Raw genomic sequence first — 19,868 nt, 5'->3', positions numbered from 1 at the left:
AATGATTTTTAAAAAAATAAAAACGGGACTTCTCTCCTCCCTAAAAAAAAAGCTCAAAAACTATCACTTGAATCAACCCAAAATGGGGCTTTCCTCCTCCCTAAAAAAAGCTCCACATCTTTGAACTGAACCTCCCCCCCCCCCAAAAAAATGGGGGTAGATCACTGCCAGATTTTAATTTTGTAAGTAGATCGCAGGCCCTTGGGAATTGGCCACCCCTGCTGGAGATGAATACAGAAGAATTCAAAAGAATGTGTGTTCTTTTCACCGTAGCTTTTCTGTTTTTTGTTTAATTAAAAAACTAATTACATGTTTCTGTGCTTCCCAGTACATGTATTTAAAAAAAAAAGTACAGCATGTATTAAACAGTTTGTAGTGCACTCGATCACTGTCTGTTCCCTTTGAAGAGCTGCTATGTCATTTGTGGCATGAAGTGAGGGGGGGGGAATACATGCCCCTGGGAAAACGGTGTTGCCTCCAACTCAAAACTATGGTGCAGATTTACTTTAAGCAATTTTAAAAACCACATACACAATGATTCCTGTACAGGTACTGTTTTTTTACCACGAAGGGTCTTATTTCCAAAGAGCTCCTCCCGATATTTGTATTTTAACAACTCTTTAAAGGGATGACACCGCACACCAACTACAAGCGTCTCGCCTCAGTGTTATCACAATTGAAACAAAAAAAAACATGGAAGACTAATTTTTTTTTACATTTGTTCTTCTTTACATAAAGAATCTTTTAAAAAGCATTTAGTAGTCCATTTCTGCTTAAAATATCCGTAAGCATGAGAAAGCGGAGAGAGAGAAAAATACACATTTTTGTACACCATGATCAGAAAGTTTACATTATAAATCTTGAAATTGCACTGTATTTAAAATACCCCCTGCCCAGAGTCAACTTCCACTTTTGAGCATAACTCTCCTCTGCTACTGACGGCTCCTGCCTGGCTTAGTTGCCAACTTGTGGAGGCCCTTCGGGGATGAGGGACGTGAAGAAAGTGGTGATGAAGGACCAGGCGGAAGCCATAAAGCCGGGATGCGGGTGCTCTGCGTTGACGTCAACGACATCTTCGCCACTGTCTTCGTCCATCCCATCGTCCATAAGATGCTCCTTTGAAAAACAAATTCCCCAAGTGGTTTAATAATAATAATAATAATAATAATAATAATAATAATAATAATAATTTTTTATACCCTGCCCTCCCCAGCCAAGGCCGGGCTCAGGGCGGCTAACAAGCAGTAATAAAAACAAGTTGAATGAATACAACTTAAAAGCAAGATTAAAATACAACATTAAAATATTGAAACATTAAAATATTAAAATGCAGCCTCATCACAGGAGGAGAAAAGGAAAAAGAGGGGGAGGGAATAAAATTGGCTCCAAGCCAAAGGCCAGGCGGAACAACTCTGTCTTACAGGCCCTGCGGAAAGAAATCAGATCCTGCAGGGCCCTGGTCTCATGAGACAGAGCATTCCACCAGGCTGGAGCCAATGTTGAAAAGGCCCTGGCTCTGGTTGAAGCTAATCTAACTTCCTTAGGGCCCAGGACCACTAGGGTGTTGCTATTTATGGACTTTGAGGCTCTCCGTGGGGCATTAACCGTTTCAAATCAGAGGGATATAAATTGCAGTGATGGAATCATGTTATATATACAGAATTCTAGGATGTAGGGCTGTTGTTAGCCAAGAAATGAAAGTCTCACCAAAGAAAAGACAAAATTGATGAACTATGCCGAGGTGGCAAGGCTAACAGGAAGAATTAGAAACCAGGAAGAGGAGGCCTTTCTTTAATGAAGAAGGGGGAAAGTTTATAATTCATTTGAAAAGCTATTGTAAACAATTACATACATTGGTAGGATTGGCAGAAAACTTGTAGTAAAAATTTGAACTGTGGATTGACAAAGGATTTAAAACAAATAGTGTTATCAAAGAGATGCAGAGGGGGAAATCATTACATTAAGATGCACAATGGGGGGAGTCTAAAGGGATTATATGTTTATTCATTTGTTTATGAAAAATAGAAAATGCAAAAATAAAATTTATTTTAAAAAGAAACCTATGATGTAGCCGGATATAATAATTTGGTAAAATTTGACAAAATGAGAGAATGCAACATGATGTATATGAAAAGTGCAATTTAACCATTTGAACCTACAGCCCTGTAGACCTTAAGAAAGTTCCACCATTCAAAGAAGCTTAAAGGTAAAGGGACCCCTGACCATTAGGTCCAGTTGTGGCCGACTCTGGGGTTGCGGCGCTCATCTCACTTTATTGGCTGAGGGAGCCGGTGTACAGCTTCCGGGTCATGTGGCCAGCATGACTAAGCCGCTTCTGGCGAACCAGAGCAGCGCACGGAAACGCCCTTTACCTTCCCGCCGGAGTGGTACCTATTTATCTACTTGCACTTTTGATGTGCTTTCAAACTGCTAGGTTGACATCTTAAAACTGCCAACAGCACCGCTCTCCAGCTATATACTGTATTTTTCGCTCCATTGGATGCACCAGACCATAGGAGGGGGAGAACAGGGAAAAAATTTTTTTTCTTGTTCTCCCCCTCTAAAACAAGGTGCGTTCAAGGTACATTCACCAGAGCTTGTGGGGCTGGTGGGGGGGGGAGCGCTGCTTTCCCCCACCGCCAGCCTCAAAGATCCCTGAAGCCTTTGGAGCGCAGCGCCCCACTGCCCTGCAGAGGTTTGCGCGCAGCTGTCCCCAAGCTAGAGCAGCGAGACGGAGCCCTCCGTCTTGCTGTTCTGGCTTGGGAACAGCCTTGCTAGCTTCTGCAGGCAGCGGTGTGAAGGCACCCCGCTGCCCTGCAGAGGTTTGCGCACAGCAATCCCCAAGCTAGAACAGCGAGACGGAGCGCTCCGCAGTGCTCCGTCTTCCTGTTCTGGCTTTGGGCTTAGCGGCGCAGCCTGCATTCGCTCTATAGGACGCACACACATTTCCCCTTAATTTTTGGAGGGGAAAATGTGTGTCCTATAGAACGAAAAATACGGTATTTTGGGGGAAGTAAACACGAATGTGCATCCACCTACCATCTCCTCAAGTCCAGCATTATTTACGTTTTGCCCATCGTGGTTCAGGTCTTCATTGTTCCCTGGAGGCTGTTGGAGTCCCTCTTGCCTGAATGGAAACCAGCCAGCTTGGTGTCTGTTTTACAATACACATGTGCAAAGTTACTAGAAATCATACCTGCCTGACCTGAGAAAACAAATAGAATGTTGGCAATGGAACAGTGAAATAGCTCTCCACTGGAAGGCTCATTATTCAACCAGATTTGTAGAGAAGAAATAGACCAAATCAGATGCCAATAGTCACTAAAAATAGGAAGAGAGGTCCCTATTTAACCACATGTGGAACTAGCTACATGACCTAGGCAAGCTTGCAGAAATTTTAGGAAAGTTACGAAAGGCTCAGTTTAAATCATTTGAATCTTCTTGTTATTGCCAAAGTAAATTATTTACAGAAAAGCTGGTTTTACAGAAAAGCTCTGCACATCATGATAGACAATAGAGCAATTAAGGCTCTGTCTCTGCCCTTAAAAATGGTTTAAGCTTATTAAAGAATATGAAACATAGCAGATGTTGCTTCTGTAACATATGGTTCAAGTTAATTCACAGGACAGAATGTAGATACACTGGTAGTTTCTACTTTCATTCAGATGAGCACACGACAACCATGGCAAACGTAACCAAACATTAATAGTGCTGCTCAAATATTCTTGATCCAATGCACATGGAGATCACACACCCGTTTTCTCAGAGTATAAATAACCCACCACATGCCCACATACTGTGTGAGAGCTTAATGTTAGAACCCAATGCGCACATACTCAAGCCATGATATATTTGTCAAAATCAGGATTAATTTCTACTCCCCATTGTGCAAGCACACTACACAACTTCAGATGCATGTGAACAGGGTGCCCACCCAACTGTTTTGTGTTGATCTACAACGCTCCCCCTGTGGGATCCCCTGTTCACAGAAAGCAATGCTCAAAATACTCAGATTCATTCTCCCTTCAGTTTGCATTAATAAAAGCTTCGTCTTTAAGATGCTCAGTCACTGATACTATATGTGCTGTTTCATCTGTTTCAAATAGGTCTTTGAAAACAATATAAGAAAATTCAGCTCCTATTACATGCCTCAGCCTCCTGAAGGAAACCAATAAGATTCCATGTTGTTAGAGGTGTTTGAGATCTGGTTCAGATCTCACTTTGGCCATGAAGGGACTGGGCAAGGCACCATCTCCCTTGGGCAAACTCCGCTACACAATACAGGGAAACCAATGCAGTGGTATCTCATTTAAGAACAGCCCTGTTTACAAATTATTTGGTTTACGAACTCCTCAAAACCGGAAATAGTGTCCCGGTTTGTGAACTTTACCTCAGTCTAAGAACGGAAGAGGAACGGTGGAAGGGCACCGGCTGCGGGAGATCTTCGAACTTAATCTTCCGAAACAGATTAAGTTCGAAAACTGAGGTACCACTGTACTGATCTGCATTGATTGTCGAAATGCTGTACTTGGGGGAGTGCTCTGTATTCAGACCAAAGTGTTGTGTATCAATCAGCAGCATTTACTCACAGGTAAACCAGCAGCATGGCTCCCATCACCATCACAAACCGACTGAAGGACGAATAGAAGTAGACGATGCTCAGGAGGATAGCTGCTCTGGAAAACGTATACATCCAGTCCAGCCAGTCTCGGTTGAAGTCCTCCTCGTTCATCACTGGGCCGCCTTGCGCATTCATCTGCACATTCTGATTGACTGGCCTGTTCTCCTGGGGGACTACATTGGGTGCTGCTGGGGGCTCATTGGCAGGAGCACGCTCAGAGTTGGGGGGCTGCGGAACGGGGGGGCTGTCTGATTCCGTGCTGGGCGTTGCCTGGGCTGAAACTGCAGCTTGACTGTTGAGGAGTGTAAAAAACAACAACCACCTTCGTTAGGTATCTATGCATGAACATTCTTCACAATCGTTGTCTGAACTACCCGGGGCAAACGCATTCATAGCCTGACACAGGTCACACTTCCCCTTCAATACTGCCCACTGCGGTGAATTCATAAAGCAATTTAAAGGTAAAGGGACCCCTGACCATTAGGTCCAGTCGTGGCAGACTCTGGGGTTGCAGCGCTCATCTCGCTTTATTGGCAGAGAGCTTCCGGGTCATGTGGCCAGCATGACTAAGCCGCTTCTGGCAAACCAGAGCCACACATGGAAATGCCGTTTACCTTCCCGCCGGAGCGGTACCTATTTATCTACTTGCACTGTGACAAGGAGAGGCCTGACCTAGCCACTGTGAACCATGCGACGTTCACCTCCAGACTTGATTATTGTAACTCAGTCTGCGTGGGGCTGCCCCTGAGACTGACCCAGAAACTCCAGCGGGTGCAGAATGCCGCGGCGAGACTCCTTACGGGGTCCTCGCTGCGAGATCACATTCACCCGTGCTATACCAGCTGCACTGGCTCCTGGTGGAGTACAGGATCAGGTTTAAGGTGCTGATTTTAACCTTTAAAGCCCTATACGGCCTAGGACCTTCGTACCTATGGGACCTCCTCTCCTGGAACACCCCACGGAGGACCTTACGGTCTTCAATAAAAACATCTTGGAGATCCCAGGCCACAGAGAGGTTAGGCTGGCCTCAACCAGAGCCAGGGCTTTTTTTGGCTGTGGCCCCGATCTGTTGAAACGCTCTGTCACAAGAGACTAGGGCCCTGTGGGACTTGATATCTTTCTGCAGGGCCTGCAAGACAGAGCTGTTCCACCAGGCCTTTGGCCAAGGCACAATCTAGGCCAACACAGAGCTGTGACGTGGCATGGCGGCCTGTCACTTTCTGGCGGAACCCATCCTGAAAGCCAACGGATGGGAAGGCAAGGTCCTAAGAATGCTCTTCACCGTGAAACAATAATACATGAAACAATAATACAAGTCAACTTTGTGGGAATGTTCAGGGAGGCAGGAGAGTATATATTGTTTATTAATATCCTTCCTAACTTGCGTTAGCAAGCCCCTTTACTTAGCAGAGTGCATTCCCCTTTTAACACATAGCTGGGTAGCTGGTTGCAGGCTTGTTTAAGCCTCTCACTATCATACAATTCAGTACTGAATTGTATGCTCCTGGTAAGTCCCCTTTTATCCCTCTCAAAAGAATGAACCCAAGACAATCTTATTTAAAGTCAGTAAAAGAAGTTTGCTTACAACATCATCGGTTCAAGTTGGATAATAATAATAATAATAAATTTTATTTATATCCCGCCCTCCCCAGCCGAAGCTGGGCTCAGGGCGGCTAACAACAATCAAAATAGCTCAACATTCTAAAACACAGGTGTCAAACACAAGGCCCGCGGGCCGAATCCGGCCCGCCAGACCTCGTCATGTGGCCCTTGTACATTTGAATATCTACTTATATTCTAGTTCCGGGCAAGCGGCTTCTCTAAAAGACAGGAACCGGCCGCAGCCCCGGGTTTTTATTCCCCTCCCTTCCTTTTGCTGTGGAGAGGAAGCGAGAACTGCAACGAGCCCCGGAGCTGGGAAGAGGGCGCGTGGGTGGCTGAGTTGGAGGGTGAAGATTTGGGTTGGGCAAGAAGGATCAGGGGTCGGGAGCAAAAGCGCAAGTCAGGGCTCCCTCGCCACCCCCACCCCCCTTAGGACATCCGAGCAGACCCCGCAGCACAGGCAGCCGTGAATGGGGTGGGGGAAGGCAGGCGAGAGAGACCACCAATCCGGGCCAGCTGTGCCCAAAGTGGGTCGGCGATCCAGCTGCGCCGCAGCCCGCCCACCCACCCACCCCTCCTCCAACGCGAAGATCAGCCACACATGCTCGCCAGCCAAGCTCCGGGACGCGGGCCTGACTGAGTCCCTGGCGCAGCCGCTGAAGCTAGCAAATGCACGGGAGCGGCAGGGTGAGAAGAAGCTGGGCTCCGGTTAGGTCGCCAAAAATGCTGTAGGTGTGAGGCTGCGCGGCGCGCTTATAATACGGCGCGCTGTATCCCTCCGCCGGAGCAGCACCTTCTTTTCCCCTCTCCCTCCTGGGACTGGGGCATGTGGCAGCAGAGTGACTGCAGCAGGCAGCCCTGCCCCCTCCCCTTCCCACACCCGCCCCGGCCCCTCCCCCGCTCCCTCCCAGCCACCAGCCCAGCTGGCAAGCGGCGAGGAGGAGGAGGAGGAGGAGGAGGAGAGGGGTCGCTAGGCGCGCGCTCCATCTCCCTCCAAAGAAACGGCGGGCAGCTGCAGCAGCTGGCGCATTGGCTTCGGAGCGCCTGCCAGGGGTTGCAGAAGATGCTGCTCGTGGCTTAGGCGGCTTCCGTGTTCCTGCTTTGGTCCGAGAGGCCGAGCTGTTCCGCAGCAGGCAGGGAGAAGGGCAGGCTGTGTGTCTGCTGCTTCCCTCGGAAGCCCCGAGGTACAGAAGCCTGGCAATAAAAACAAGAGCGGAAAGGGGCCTGGCGAGGATGCGTTTGGGGCTGGCCCTACTGTTAGGCAGAGTGAGGAGGAGAGATCTTGAGGCGACTGGTTTGGGGGTGGGGGTGGGGGGCAAGAAGAGGAAGCAAATTCTTGCCTAGTTCACTTATTGTTTCTGGAGTTTTGCTCCCAGGGAGAAGGAGAGGAACCTGTGGGAATTCGCAGTATCTGCAATAGCCAGCCTGTACATTTGAATATCTACTTGCCATTATTTTGACTATGTTTCTGCTTTCAGAGCTAGTTATTACTTACATTATTACAAAAAACAGTAATAATTGAATGCAGTGACAATAATTTATGATAATAAAGAGTGGGCACATAGTCCTACAGATACAACCGGCCCTTTGAGGGTGACCAAACTGCTGATGCGGCCCCCAATGAATTTGAGTTTGACACCCCTGTTCTAAAACATTCATTATAAAATTAATTAAATCAAATTAAAATCAAATTAATGGCAACCATCAAGCAAAATTTTGTGCAGATTGCCAGAGGAGGAGGTCAGGCTGTGCCCTGACAAAAGGCCTGGTGGAACAGCTCTGTCTTGCAGGCGCTGCAGAAGGATGTCAGGTCCTGCAGGGCCCTAGTCTCTTGTGACAGAGCGTTCCACCAGATTGGAGCCGCGGCCGAGAAGGCCCTGGCTCTAGTTGAGGCCAGCCTAACCTCTCTGAGGCCTGGGATCTTTAGGGTGTTTTTATTTGCAGACCGTAAATTTCTCTGTGGGACATACCAGGAGGGGCGGTCCCGTAGGTACCAGGGTCCTAGGCCGTATAGGGCTTTAAAGGTTAAAACCAGCACCTTAAACCTGATCCTGTACTCCACCGGGAGCCAGTGCAGCTGGTATAGCACCGGGTGAATGTGATCTCGCAGCGAAGACCCCGTAAGGAGTCTCGCCACAGCATTCTGCACCCGCTGGAGTTTCTGGGTCAGTCTCAAGGGCAGCCCCACGTAGAGCGAGTTACAATAATCCAGTTACAAGGATCCCTGAAGGCAGACTTGGTTACAAAATATATACATGTGGAGCTATCCCATATGGCAGTGGTGTCCACACTTTTTTCAAAGAGGGCCAGATTTGATGAAGTCAAGGGCCGTGAGGGCCACAAGGGTTGAAGTTGTTGAACTTTTTTTTAGGATTTTACCCCAGGAAATAAACAGCCACAGGGCTGGATTAAACGGACCGCCAGGCAGGATTAGGCCCCCAAGACGGACTTTGGACATGCCTGCCATATGGAGATAGTCCCAGTGTCCTCTGTTGGCCCAAAGCCAACAGGGCATCTCTACCTAAAAAGAGCTGTTGCTCCAACAACGGAGGATGTCAAAGAGAGAGTGCTGTGTGCCTTGTGCTTTTGATACCTGCACAGGTAAGGTCATGCCCACCTCTCATCACATGCAAAGGAAGTATATCCTAGCCCAGGAGGAAACAGGACGTTCCGACTGGCTGGACCAAACATCCCCTTGCCATGTCCACTCTAGGAAAACAAGGAATGTTGTACTTGACTGCTACTTATGTATCACATCCCACAAATGTATATTCATTTTTGTCCAATATAAAGCACGAGCCAAAGCCAGCCTCCAAACAAAAGTAAGGCTGCATTTGTAAGCATTTTTCACAAAGGAGAAATTATTCTGGTGAATGTTTTGGGGAAAATATGTTTTCACTTTAGATTTAGTTTACCAAAGCCCAGGGAAGGTAGCGTTGGCACTCACCTGAAAGGTGTTTCTGAGGGCGCACTAGGGTGGCTTCAAGCAAGTGGAGGGTAACAGCACTCACCTGGTGATGTCCTAGTGCCCACTCAAGAATAACAAAGTCTTGCCTCTATGTCTTAACTGCCACTCTGCTGTCTCAATACTAATTTAAAGAACGCACCGTTTGTACTTACTATTGCATGTAATACTGGCGGGCATACATCTGCTGCCACCAAATCATCTGCAGTGGGCTGAAAGCAGGGTACACAGGAAAAGCAGCCGGCACTCCTTGCCCAGGGAACTGGTTTCCTACATTGCTGCAGACAAGCAAAGCGAATTACATGCAAGGTTGTCCGATATCAACGGAATATCCAAAGTTACATAGAACACGTTTCCCCACAAAGACAAAAGGAGATGACAGTCTGCTCTTAAGTCGCTAAATCAGAAATCAGGTATTATGTGTTGACAGGGTGATTTCACCTGCGCACATTTTCCTTAAAACTTAATTTCCTTACTAAATTTAATTTAGTATTTTGCAAGCATGCAGAAATCTAGTACAACAGGAAATTCAAAAGCATTTCAACACAGGCCTCCTAGAGGTGTAATCAGCAACAACCGAAAGAGTTATCATCCTTGTTAATTTAGACCAGGCTTCCTCAACCTTGGCCCTCCAGATGTTTTTGGCCTACAACTGCCATGATCCCTAGCCGCCCTGAGCCCAGTCTTGGCTGGGGAGGGTGGGGTATAAATAAAATTTATTATTATTACTATTATTACTATTATTATTAGCTAGCAGGACCAGTGGTCAGGGATGATGGGAATTGTAGTCTCAAAACATCTGGAGGGCTGAGGTTGAGGAAGCCTGAGGTAAACTGTCGGAGTCGGAGTCACGGTGATGAATAAGGTTGATCAGTTAATAGCTTTTGTCCTGTAGACCTTTCCCAATGGACACCGGAAAATGCCAAAGTTCAAATAAACTGAAAACATTTAATGCATTTCCCGTTCTTTAGTCATGCAAATATATTTTTCTTGGCAGCTGTGAACTTTTAAAGATAGTGCTGCTGTCAGATTTTGTATACGGATTATTCAAACTATTCCCTGTGTGTGTGTTTGTTTGTGTGTGTGTGTGTGTGTGTGTGTGTGTGTAAGAGAGAGAGAGACAGACAGACAGACAGACAGACAGACAGACAGAGTGATTTTCACTGTCATTTTCCATTAAAGCAGAAGATCGCACTTTGGTATCATTTATCAGGACATAACACTTTACAGTAGAAGAAATATACTCATATAATATTTAGGAACAAGCGCTGTGTGCTACTTCACACCAAATGTGTGATAACATGTTACAACTACAGCATTTGCAAAGCAGAGTGTTCAGTTAGCAAGGTCAAGTACCAAAGTGATTTTAGAAGAAGCTGGCATGATATAAAACCGTCAGCCGCTCACGTGCATTAAAGAGAATCTTAAAGAACAGAAATGCCCCATCTTATCTTTAAGGGCAACAAGTATTTACAATGTTAGCAGTTGATGCAACTGTATTGCATCAGACAACAATTCCTCTCTTAGAAAGAAAATTGGCTGCAAGATGCCACAGGAGACCTTGCTAATTCACAATATACTTTCAAGACTAAGGAGATGGGAGAAGTGGGGAGAATACTAGAAGTTCTGATGTACAATACAATATAAAATTGTTGGGAGAATAATCTGATTGGTCTCCATTATGCCACATGTGCCTCTACTTTAAATATTTTTGCTTGCGAAGAATACTTCGGCTGTTTCCTCACAAAAGCATTTAAGGAAGTGAAACAAGCTATCAGTATTAGGCAACAAGAGTGCAAAAGAGTAGATTTTGTGGGTTTCAATACACATTTATGTGTGAATTTTGGAATTTAACACACTACAGGTGGAGTTCACCACAGTAGATAGATTTTAATCAAGCAATCAGTTTTGCACCTTGTTTCAGAACAAGATAAAACATACTGGTTTGCAACCAGCGTTGCATAAACTCAAACCTCTAGGCTTCAGATGTTTATAGCCTTTTGAAAGACAGGAAAGTTGTTATGAAATTAAGGGCTTTTATTTGGCTCCCTCTGTATATGTGCAAGGGCACTTTTCAACATAACCTATACGAGGCCTATATGCCTAGAATTTTCCAGAAGCAACTGGCAGTTACTAGATAGAAATGCCCCAGCAATGAGATGCAAAAGAGGTTTATCTGTTTGGTAGAGTCTAAGTAGTCATAATTTGTACGGAAGTAAATTAACCCATTTTTTCACATTTATAATGTTCGGGTATTTTTGACCTTTTGCTTAAACAAAAAAAGCAGGATAACAGTGCAATCTTATATAGCGACTCAGAAGTGATTTCCATGGAGTTTAATATGGCTTAGGTAAAGGTAAAGGGACGCCTGACCATTAGGTCCAGTCGTGACAGACTCTGGGGTGGCGGCGCTCATTTCGCTTTATTGGCCGAGGGAGTCGGCGTACATCTTCCCAGTCGTGTGGCCAGCATGACTAAACCACTTCTGGCGAACAAGAGCAGTGCACGGAAACGGCGTTTACCTTCCTGCCAGAGCGGTACCTATTTATCTACTTGCACTTTGACGTGCTTTCGAACTGCTAGGTAGGCAGGAACTGGGACAGAGCAATAGGAGCTCACCCCGTTGCGGGGATTCAAACCACCGACCTTCTGATCAGCAAGTCCTAGGCTCAGTGGTTTAACCCACAGCGCCACCCGCGTCCCTTTAATATGGCTTACTTCCAGGTAACTGGGAACAGGACAACAGCCTAAACACAAGAAGGGATCTGGTTTAAAGTATGTCTATATATTCTAACACACTTGTATCAAATTCAGATTTCATTTCAAACCAGTTTATTTTTGAGACAGTCTGCTTTTTTATCAATCCTGCAGTTCACACATCAAAGCGAAACCTATTTAGTTTCTCCAAGTGTTCACAAATAAGTTTCATAATCACATGGAAAAATGTTAGCATGAGCTAGGCAGCCACAGTAAATATAACTGCATCTGCAGCTACAGCTGCCAACTATCTTCAACACTATTTTTTCTCAAAAAAACAATGTGTCACCCACTAATCCCTCCCCCAAATTGATTTTTAACTCTTTGGAAGTAAAAATGATCCAGGAACAAAAAGAGTTGCCTTGAATTATTATTTTAATGAACGATGGAAGTTGGGAAAAGTGAATAACCTCAGTTGTGACCCTGACCAGTTTCCCTCTCTAAGAAGCGAGCACATTTTTTTGTCCTTCGCTTTAGTCAGCCTAGAACAGAACAAGTGAGAAACAATCACTGAAGGCATCTTCTTTTGATGTACGGCACTTGCAGATGTATTCCATAAACTGCTATGCAACAGATAAATCTTGAAGGAAAGGGCTATCGGATGCTGATGAAAGCGCTGATAAAAGCACCAGATGCTTAGAAAATTGCTCAACACAGCAATGACGAAGAGCATCATTAGCAAACTTAAAAGTTAATCATTCTATACTCGGTGGTGGGGAAATACAAGTTATTCACACACAGAAATTTTGTAAGAGCCCTTAGGTATACTGATTACCTGTTTTGCAAACTGCTCTGGGGTTTATTTCTACCACCGAGCGGCGTATAAATTTTACAAAATAAATTCACTAAACAAATACAATAAATGGAAGCTTGTTTGTTTTGCAAGGAGAAATCCGCTGCCTTTTTCTCCAACCTGGTTAGTGTCCACAGGACTTTTAACATTTCAGCCAAATGTAATCTTTCAATATTGTTATTACAGTACGTGGCAAGAAATGAATCATCTACATCATCCTTTTATTTGTATGCCGCCTTTCCGTGGTTGAAACTATGCTCAGCGTGTCTTACAACATGACAAAATTTACGTAATTACAAACATAGCAGAAGTCATAAACAATAAATAAAACACATAAAAAGCACACAACCTAATGGAAACCATTTCTACATAAATCGTAAGATCTAAAACGAAAGATACAACAATAATATCAGTAACAGCAACAGCTCTCTCCAACCCCCGTATACAATACTCCAGCCCAAGAATCTGTTCAACAGCCTCAGCTTCTGTAGCTGGAGTCAGAATGTTTGAACGAAGCTCTTGCCAAAAGCCCTTCAGCATTTTACTTACCCTTGCATTATATAAGGGAACGGGTGGCTCTGAACAGGATTGCTCTGTGCCAGGTTGCGATGTCTTACACCATCGGTGCCAGCTGTATGTGGAGATTCTTGAGATGGCGAAGGAGTCGTCGATCCTGAATGTTCTGAACTCTTTTTTTAAAAAAATGATAATTTCCATCAGATGTAGAAAGGATTCTGTTTTATGCTGAATAGTTTGGTTCCCCCAAACTTTGAAAAAAGGACTATTTTACACACCTCACATCTGAAGTCAAAACACTTTACTTACACTTTCCCTGAACCATTAGGTTTGCAATTATTCTCTGTGACTTCTTGCTGCTGTTTTCCTTTAAGACTCTTGAGTAAATAAAAATCCTAGCCTGCTTCCTTAGTAAGGGGTAACATATTTTTTAAAAAATGAAAATTTTCCTCACGTGGGAAAAACATCATGTGTAAAGCAATTCTTGCTATTAAGGGGGGGGAATCACAATGACTTGTGGGGGGGGGAGAAATAGCATTCTGTAAATTGGGTCTGTATTCCTATTCTGAGTGAAAATATCACAATTACACACTAATTATTTGGGGGGGAGGGGAGCAGACACGGCAATGTCAGTACACCTAGGATCCCCAAACACAGCAGTATGAAAAATAGCAAGTTTTTCATCAATTCGAGTAGTCTAGGGATTTTGCAGTTCCATTATACACCCCAGGACCTGTTTCCTCTTGGGATCATAGTCAAGCACTTTGATACTGAAACATTGCCATGCTGTCATCATATTCCTGTCAGGATTTATTATAGTAAAAGAGCATTGTTGACAGAGCTTTAACGATTGCACCTTACACAAAGCCAACTCACCGAGCTGTTGCTAGGTGCTGATGATCCATTGTTTTCCCTAAGGGCATCAGGCTTTGGAGAATTTGGGGGTGTCCGTGAAGAACATACTAGATGAACCATATGATACTCATCTTGCTAAAATACAAAAGTGAGCAGTTTTAGCAGAAAAATGAGGCAAATTTAAAACACAAAATTGGTATATACACATTACAGCTGAACGGTTCAGAGGCAAGTCAATATTTTACACTGTTACTTGAAGAATAAAATATATTTCAGAATATTTACTGGAAAAATATATACTAGAGAAGTCTTATACCAGGGGTCGGCAAAGTTTTTGTGGCTTGGGCTGGTTCATGGTCCTGCAGACACCGCAGTGGGCCAGAGTGTGTGTGCGCACGCATGCATGCGCGAACACTATTTCTGGCGCTCCTTCCGGCACGGAGGAGGCGTCGTAGCTTCCCATTGGCTGCAGGAGCTTCCTGCAGCCAATGGGAAGCTGGCCAGCGTCACAGAAGGCGGTCCCTGCTTTGCTCTGTGCGAGTTTAGCACGGTGCATGGGAGCCAACCGAGTGGGCAGTGGGGGTCCATGCAGTGGCGTAGCGTGGGGGGTGCCAGGGGGGCCGGCCGCACCGGGCGCAACATGGGCGGGGGGCGCGCTCGCACTAGCAGCTCTCTGCCCCTACTAAAATCCACGGGTTAGGGAGCCCGCGCTCGCTCGGCTTGGCGAGGAGGTCGCGGAAGGGGGAGAGCGAAGCCTTCTGCCGCGGGCAAAAAAAGGAGAGGAAGCCGGGCGGGCGGGCGGGCGGGCTGGCTGGCTGGCTGGCGGGGGTCTGGCTGCGCCTGCTGCTGCCGCTGCTGCCGGGCTTTGACAGCTTGGCGAGCGGAGGGAGAGGAGCTTTATGGTAATTGCGGCTCTCTCTCCACTGGCCGCCTGGGTAGTGAGCCGAGCCGAGCCGGGAGTCTGGCGAGGGGGCGGGAAGAGACTTTTCCACCTCGCCTGGTCAAAAAGGAGAGCGGAGTCTCCTCAGGGCGCCCTCAGGCAGGGCAGGGCAAGGCAAGCAGAGCGAGGAGGAGAGAGAGGGGAAGGGGGGGGAGCAGCCAGGAAACGCTGCGGTGTGGAGGAGGAATCAGTTAAGGAGAGAAAGCGAAAAGCCTTGGAGAAAGGGAAAAAAGGAAAGAAAAGAGGCAGCTCCAGGAGAGCGCGGGGGAAAGAGAAGCCTCGCTGCTGCTGCTGCTGCTTGGGAGAGTAAATTACTGTACTTGCCTTGCCCCGGGTTAGGGGGCGCAAATTAATTGCCTTGCCCCGGGTGCTGATAACCCACGCTACGCCGCTGGGTCCATGGGCCTGTTAAATGACTCCCATGGGCTGCTTGTGCCCCATGGGCCTTAGGTTGCTGACCCGTCTTATACTAAGATTTTTGTTCTTTAAAATGTACATAAAAGAGGAGAACCAGAGTTGCACTTTTTACCGTAGCTAGTCCTTCCGTTCAAAATCCAATTTTCTAATTAAAACTGATGACTTCCCCCCCAAAATCTGCCCTTCCTCTGGTGACAGACGGGTGAATCATTTCACCAAAGAAAAGCTTACTTATCAAACTATAGATAAGTTACATTTTCAAAATCAACGGCCAAAGCAATTACTCATCCAAGCTGTTCTGTCAGAATCAATACCTGTGTTTAGAGAAAGGCACGTCTGTCTATCCCACAGGAATTCCAGCTAAAAAACTCCCAGAGAGCAAACCGTTGCAAGTCACAAAGCTTATGGCAACTCATCCTGCAGTGGAAATCAAACCTTCTATCCACTGGGAATCCCCGACCTCAATCAATATTGATTAGTTTGTGATCAAACTTCTGAGTGTGTGCCACAGACTCCCGGTACATTCAGGAGAAAAGTTACTGGCGTACCTTTCTTACACAGATATTGCATGGACGACTAATGTATGTAAAATGCTTTGAAAACTCAAAGCGTCCTGCATAAATGTGAAATATTATTCGTATCGTTAAGTAACTCCAGGTTCATACACAAGGACTCCACTGTGGATCAGCTATGGAAATGAAAATTGCCTCATGTGCTCATCGCTGGGCCAAAGGTGCCAACAGAGAGCCGGCAGGTGTGCAAGCACCTGAATCAGTGTCATCAGATTACTCAGCAAATTACTCAGATTCATAAGAAAGCAAATAAAAAGAGCTTGAATTTTATTCTAGCAAGTCACACCTGCGTCTTGCAATATGTTCCAATTTTTATTCAATTAAGAGTTAAATCAGAAGGTATTTAATGCAAAAAGGGGAGCTCAAGATTTTCATACATCCTCTTGGAATTTTAAGTAAAAGTAAATCCACTTAAGTATCAAGCTAGTTTTTCCTACCGAGTCCTTATTATGGGCCTCAACACACGCTCAAGCTTCCTTTTTGAGCAATGAGTCACCTTGGAGATTTTCACTTATTTATCCACAATATTTTGACTTTTTCATCTAGAGCGTGTGTACTAATTGCTACCTGCACAAATCTGCGCATCTCTATGCTGACACCTTTCAGTATTTTCATACTGTATCAGATAGAACCTGGAAAAGTAGCTTTAGCCTATTGATTGATTGATTGATCTTTATTACGGCCATTGGCCCGTTACACGACAGTTTCCCATACCGACATATTATACTTAAACCTCCAAATTTAAAATCGCCAAAACTTAGAAAAGACAAACAGTAACCGAAGCAAAACAAAAACAAAAACCACCATATACAAACAGAAACCACCATCGTACATTACAATAATTTTGTAACCTATACATCGCCCTCTGCTCATAAATTAATCAGGGATATCAATGGTGATATCGCCTAAAACATAGATCATGGTTTAAAACAATGGTGATATCACCTAAAACACAGGTCATGGTTTAAAGGGGTTGTCCGAATCACACAGGAGACCGTTTCTCTTCTTTAGGGATAGGACGCTGATCAGGAATCTGGCAACCATGAGTGATTTTAGGGGGTCATCATCAATTAGTAGGTATCTCAGTTTGGCTTCAATCGTATCATCGGCAATTCCCTTAAGATATTGAGCAAGAAACTTGCTCCTGGCCGGTAAGTGAAAAGCACAGTCAAAAATTATGTGATGCAACGATTCGGGTGACTTTAGCCTATTCATTTCACATCTGCAGAATGACAGCATTTAAATTGGGACTGGTTTGGAAGATATAAATCTTAGTAGTAAGAATGATGTGTCATGTGCACGTTGAACTTCAAGACACGCATTCAGAAATACTGCAAAGACAGTGGGACAGCAATATCTTACCTTTAAATCCTCAGCATGAATACCTGTATACCAGTTAGGACATTGCGTCCTTTACCTGCAATCTTAGTAACTAGCGACTAATATCAGTGTAATAAACTAAAATATATACTGAAGTAATTATTTTGCTTATGTAGTTAGCTAATCAAATCATGTTGCACCTGCTTTCCTACATGCAATTGTGCAATATTTGAATTGCATCTCTCGCCCACAGCAGTAGTCACTACGCAATTTAACAGAATTTTGTACATTTGTTTTATTTTTACAAGTAGCGATTGTACGTAAGTTGTGAAAGTAAAGCTTACTTTTCTGAGAATATCTTTCAGCTGAAGGTGATCAGGAAGCAACCTCCCAGAATACACCAATCTCTGATCCTTGGTAGACTAAGAGATGGGACAAATGGAGAATTCTTATTTTCCCCCCCCAACCGTACTGATTTAGAGGTGGAAACAATCATATATGAAGAAGACTTGTCTTAAACTCTTGTTGCTGATGGTTAACATTTGAGATGCACATAACTTGTTTTTAGAATTCCAGTTTCCACATGTTATACAGAACTAAGCACACTTTCACCTTTAGTCATAGCACATTTCCTCAAACTAATCTTTAAAGTCAAATGCATGTGAATACTTAATGTCCTATACTTCTCAAAATAGCTTCTCCTTCCATTTATCAAACGCATCACCAATAAAACCTCTGAGGTCAGGGAACAATAACAAATGTACTTTGGTTAAAATGTTGTCATTTTAAAGTGTTGGTTGTTGCTAAATTTAAAGGTAAGTAACTGGAGCAACATTTTAAATATAAATATAAATGAAGCTTCCCTTGAGTGCGAGATTTGTGGCCAAGATTGAGATCACTAACACGGTGAGGTTACAAAGGGAAATTGTGTCCTACAGTTTTCCCACACAGTTGAAAATACACTTACCGTATTTTTCTGTGTATAAGACTACATATTTTCCCTATTTTTCAAGTTTAAAATTAGGGGTCGTCTTATACATGGATCGTGGATATGGGAGATTTATTTGGAGTCCCCCAAAATAGGAGTCGTGTTATACATGGGGGCGTGTTATACACGAAAAAATACAGCATGCTTCCACAGCAGTACTTCTAACTGATGTAGCAGTTATGAACGCTTTCTATGAATATGAGCTTTTCTATGACTGCATCTGTTGATACTTTTGCTATAAAATGAAGTCAATAGATTGAAGTCAATTAGATTGAAGACATCCTGATTTCCACCCAAAAATATGATGACAGAGCAGTGTAGCGGTGACCCTTGTATCAAGGAGTATTTCCAAAAGAGGGATATAGAAGTTGTTTTATATGGATTTACACTTCAGTAACACACATCAGGGTTAGGATCCAGTTAAACAAATGCTCCTTCCACTGCAAGTCCCTGAAAAGCTCGCCCTATGTCATAAGAAACAGGAGGTTGCCACTGGAAGGAAATATTGCCTGCAATTACACAGATTAACAGATTATTGTGCAAAGAGTGAGGTGGGCAGATCCTGGATAAGAAAATGAAGGTTGCAATGCCACGCACACTTACATTGGAGCATGACCTACTGCTTCGATACCTGGCAAACAGATTCAGAGCTTTCATTTCATTTTATTTTTTAAGTCAGACTTCGGCCCATCTGGAAAGAAAGTTATGAAGCAAAATGTGCAGATCGCCTTTGAAGAAATTTCTATGAAAGGAGCGGGCCTGTCTGCTCCTATCTATCAGTGCTTTTAGTCAATGAATGAAGCCAGAATATGGATAATTTACCTGGACTTTGGGTAATAGGAATCCCTGGGGTTCTAAAAAGCTTTCGTTTCCCCCTCCCCTTTAGCACACTTTTCCTGCTTTTCTCTTATTTTTCAAGTTGTCCTTGGAATCTTCAAAGTTTGTCCTTCAGGATGCATCACAGTACGTAACACTCAGAGGGAGATCACCAGTCTTGGCTAATCTCTTGCCCAGTTAACCAAAAGTGTAAGGACACGAATATGCAGGCATTTCTGGGCCATTCTGTACAGTTTGTGCATTATGCAAGGAAAAACCTAACTATACATTCAGCTAGAGGTGCAACCAATCTCAGCTTCCTGCTGAGAAAGCCTATACAACACACATACACAAACATACATTTACTGCAGTCACCACTTTACATTTTTAGGTGTCCAGCTTAAAGCTTCTTTAAAATACACCTAAACAATATGCAAAGCGACCTTTGCTGTATGTATTGTTTGATGAAATATGTTTCTATAGGAAAGATGGTGGGAAGGGAAAGGAAGGGAAGCGTGGGGAGAGCATTGCTGCTCGGAGGATGCCAAATCAAGGCAGGAACTTTCAGGAATAACTGAAAAACCTGTAACTTCGGTACTGAAGAAAAAGGACAGGCAAGGGCGGAGGATGCCTGAGTGCCACCTGATCGAGGGTCTCAGAAAAATTCAGAGAAGGGCCAGCAACTAGTGGCCAGGCCAAGGCAGGC

At 44.5% G+C, this 19,868-nt stretch overlaps 1 protein-coding gene across 1 annotated transcript in view; it reads right to left on the bottom strand.

Moving 5' to 3' along the window:
* Window positions 1-258: 258 nt before the first annotated feature.
* The window catches only part of HERPUD2 (HERPUD family member 2), a 20,605-nt gene continuing 995 nt past the window's right edge, over window positions 259-19,868 (bottom strand). Inside the window, exons 2-8 of the mRNA XM_082192894.1 lie at window positions 17,703-17,780; window positions 14,131-14,244; window positions 13,288-13,427; window positions 9,344-9,466; window positions 4,590-4,913; window positions 3,040-3,154; window positions 259-1,116 (exon numbers count right to left, since the gene is read on the bottom strand). Of these exons, the coding sequence (XP_082049020.1) occupies window positions 955-1,116; window positions 3,040-3,154; window positions 4,590-4,913; window positions 9,344-9,466; window positions 13,288-13,427; window positions 14,131-14,244; window positions 17,703-17,780 (1,056 nt within the window). The 3' untranslated portion in view covers window positions 259-954. The remainder of the gene's footprint in view (window positions 1,117-3,039; window positions 3,155-4,589; window positions 4,914-9,343; window positions 9,467-13,287; window positions 13,428-14,130; window positions 14,245-17,702; window positions 17,781-19,868) is intronic.

This window comes from Podarcis vaucheri, assembly GCF_965113315.1.
Source record: "Podarcis vaucheri genome assembly, chromosome: 12".
NCBI classification, from domain to species: Eukaryota; Metazoa; Chordata; class Lepidosauria; order Squamata; family Lacertidae; genus Podarcis; species Podarcis vaucheri.
The sequence above is the reverse complement of the archived record's forward strand: the minus strand, read 5'-3'. Positions and strand labels throughout refer to the sequence as shown.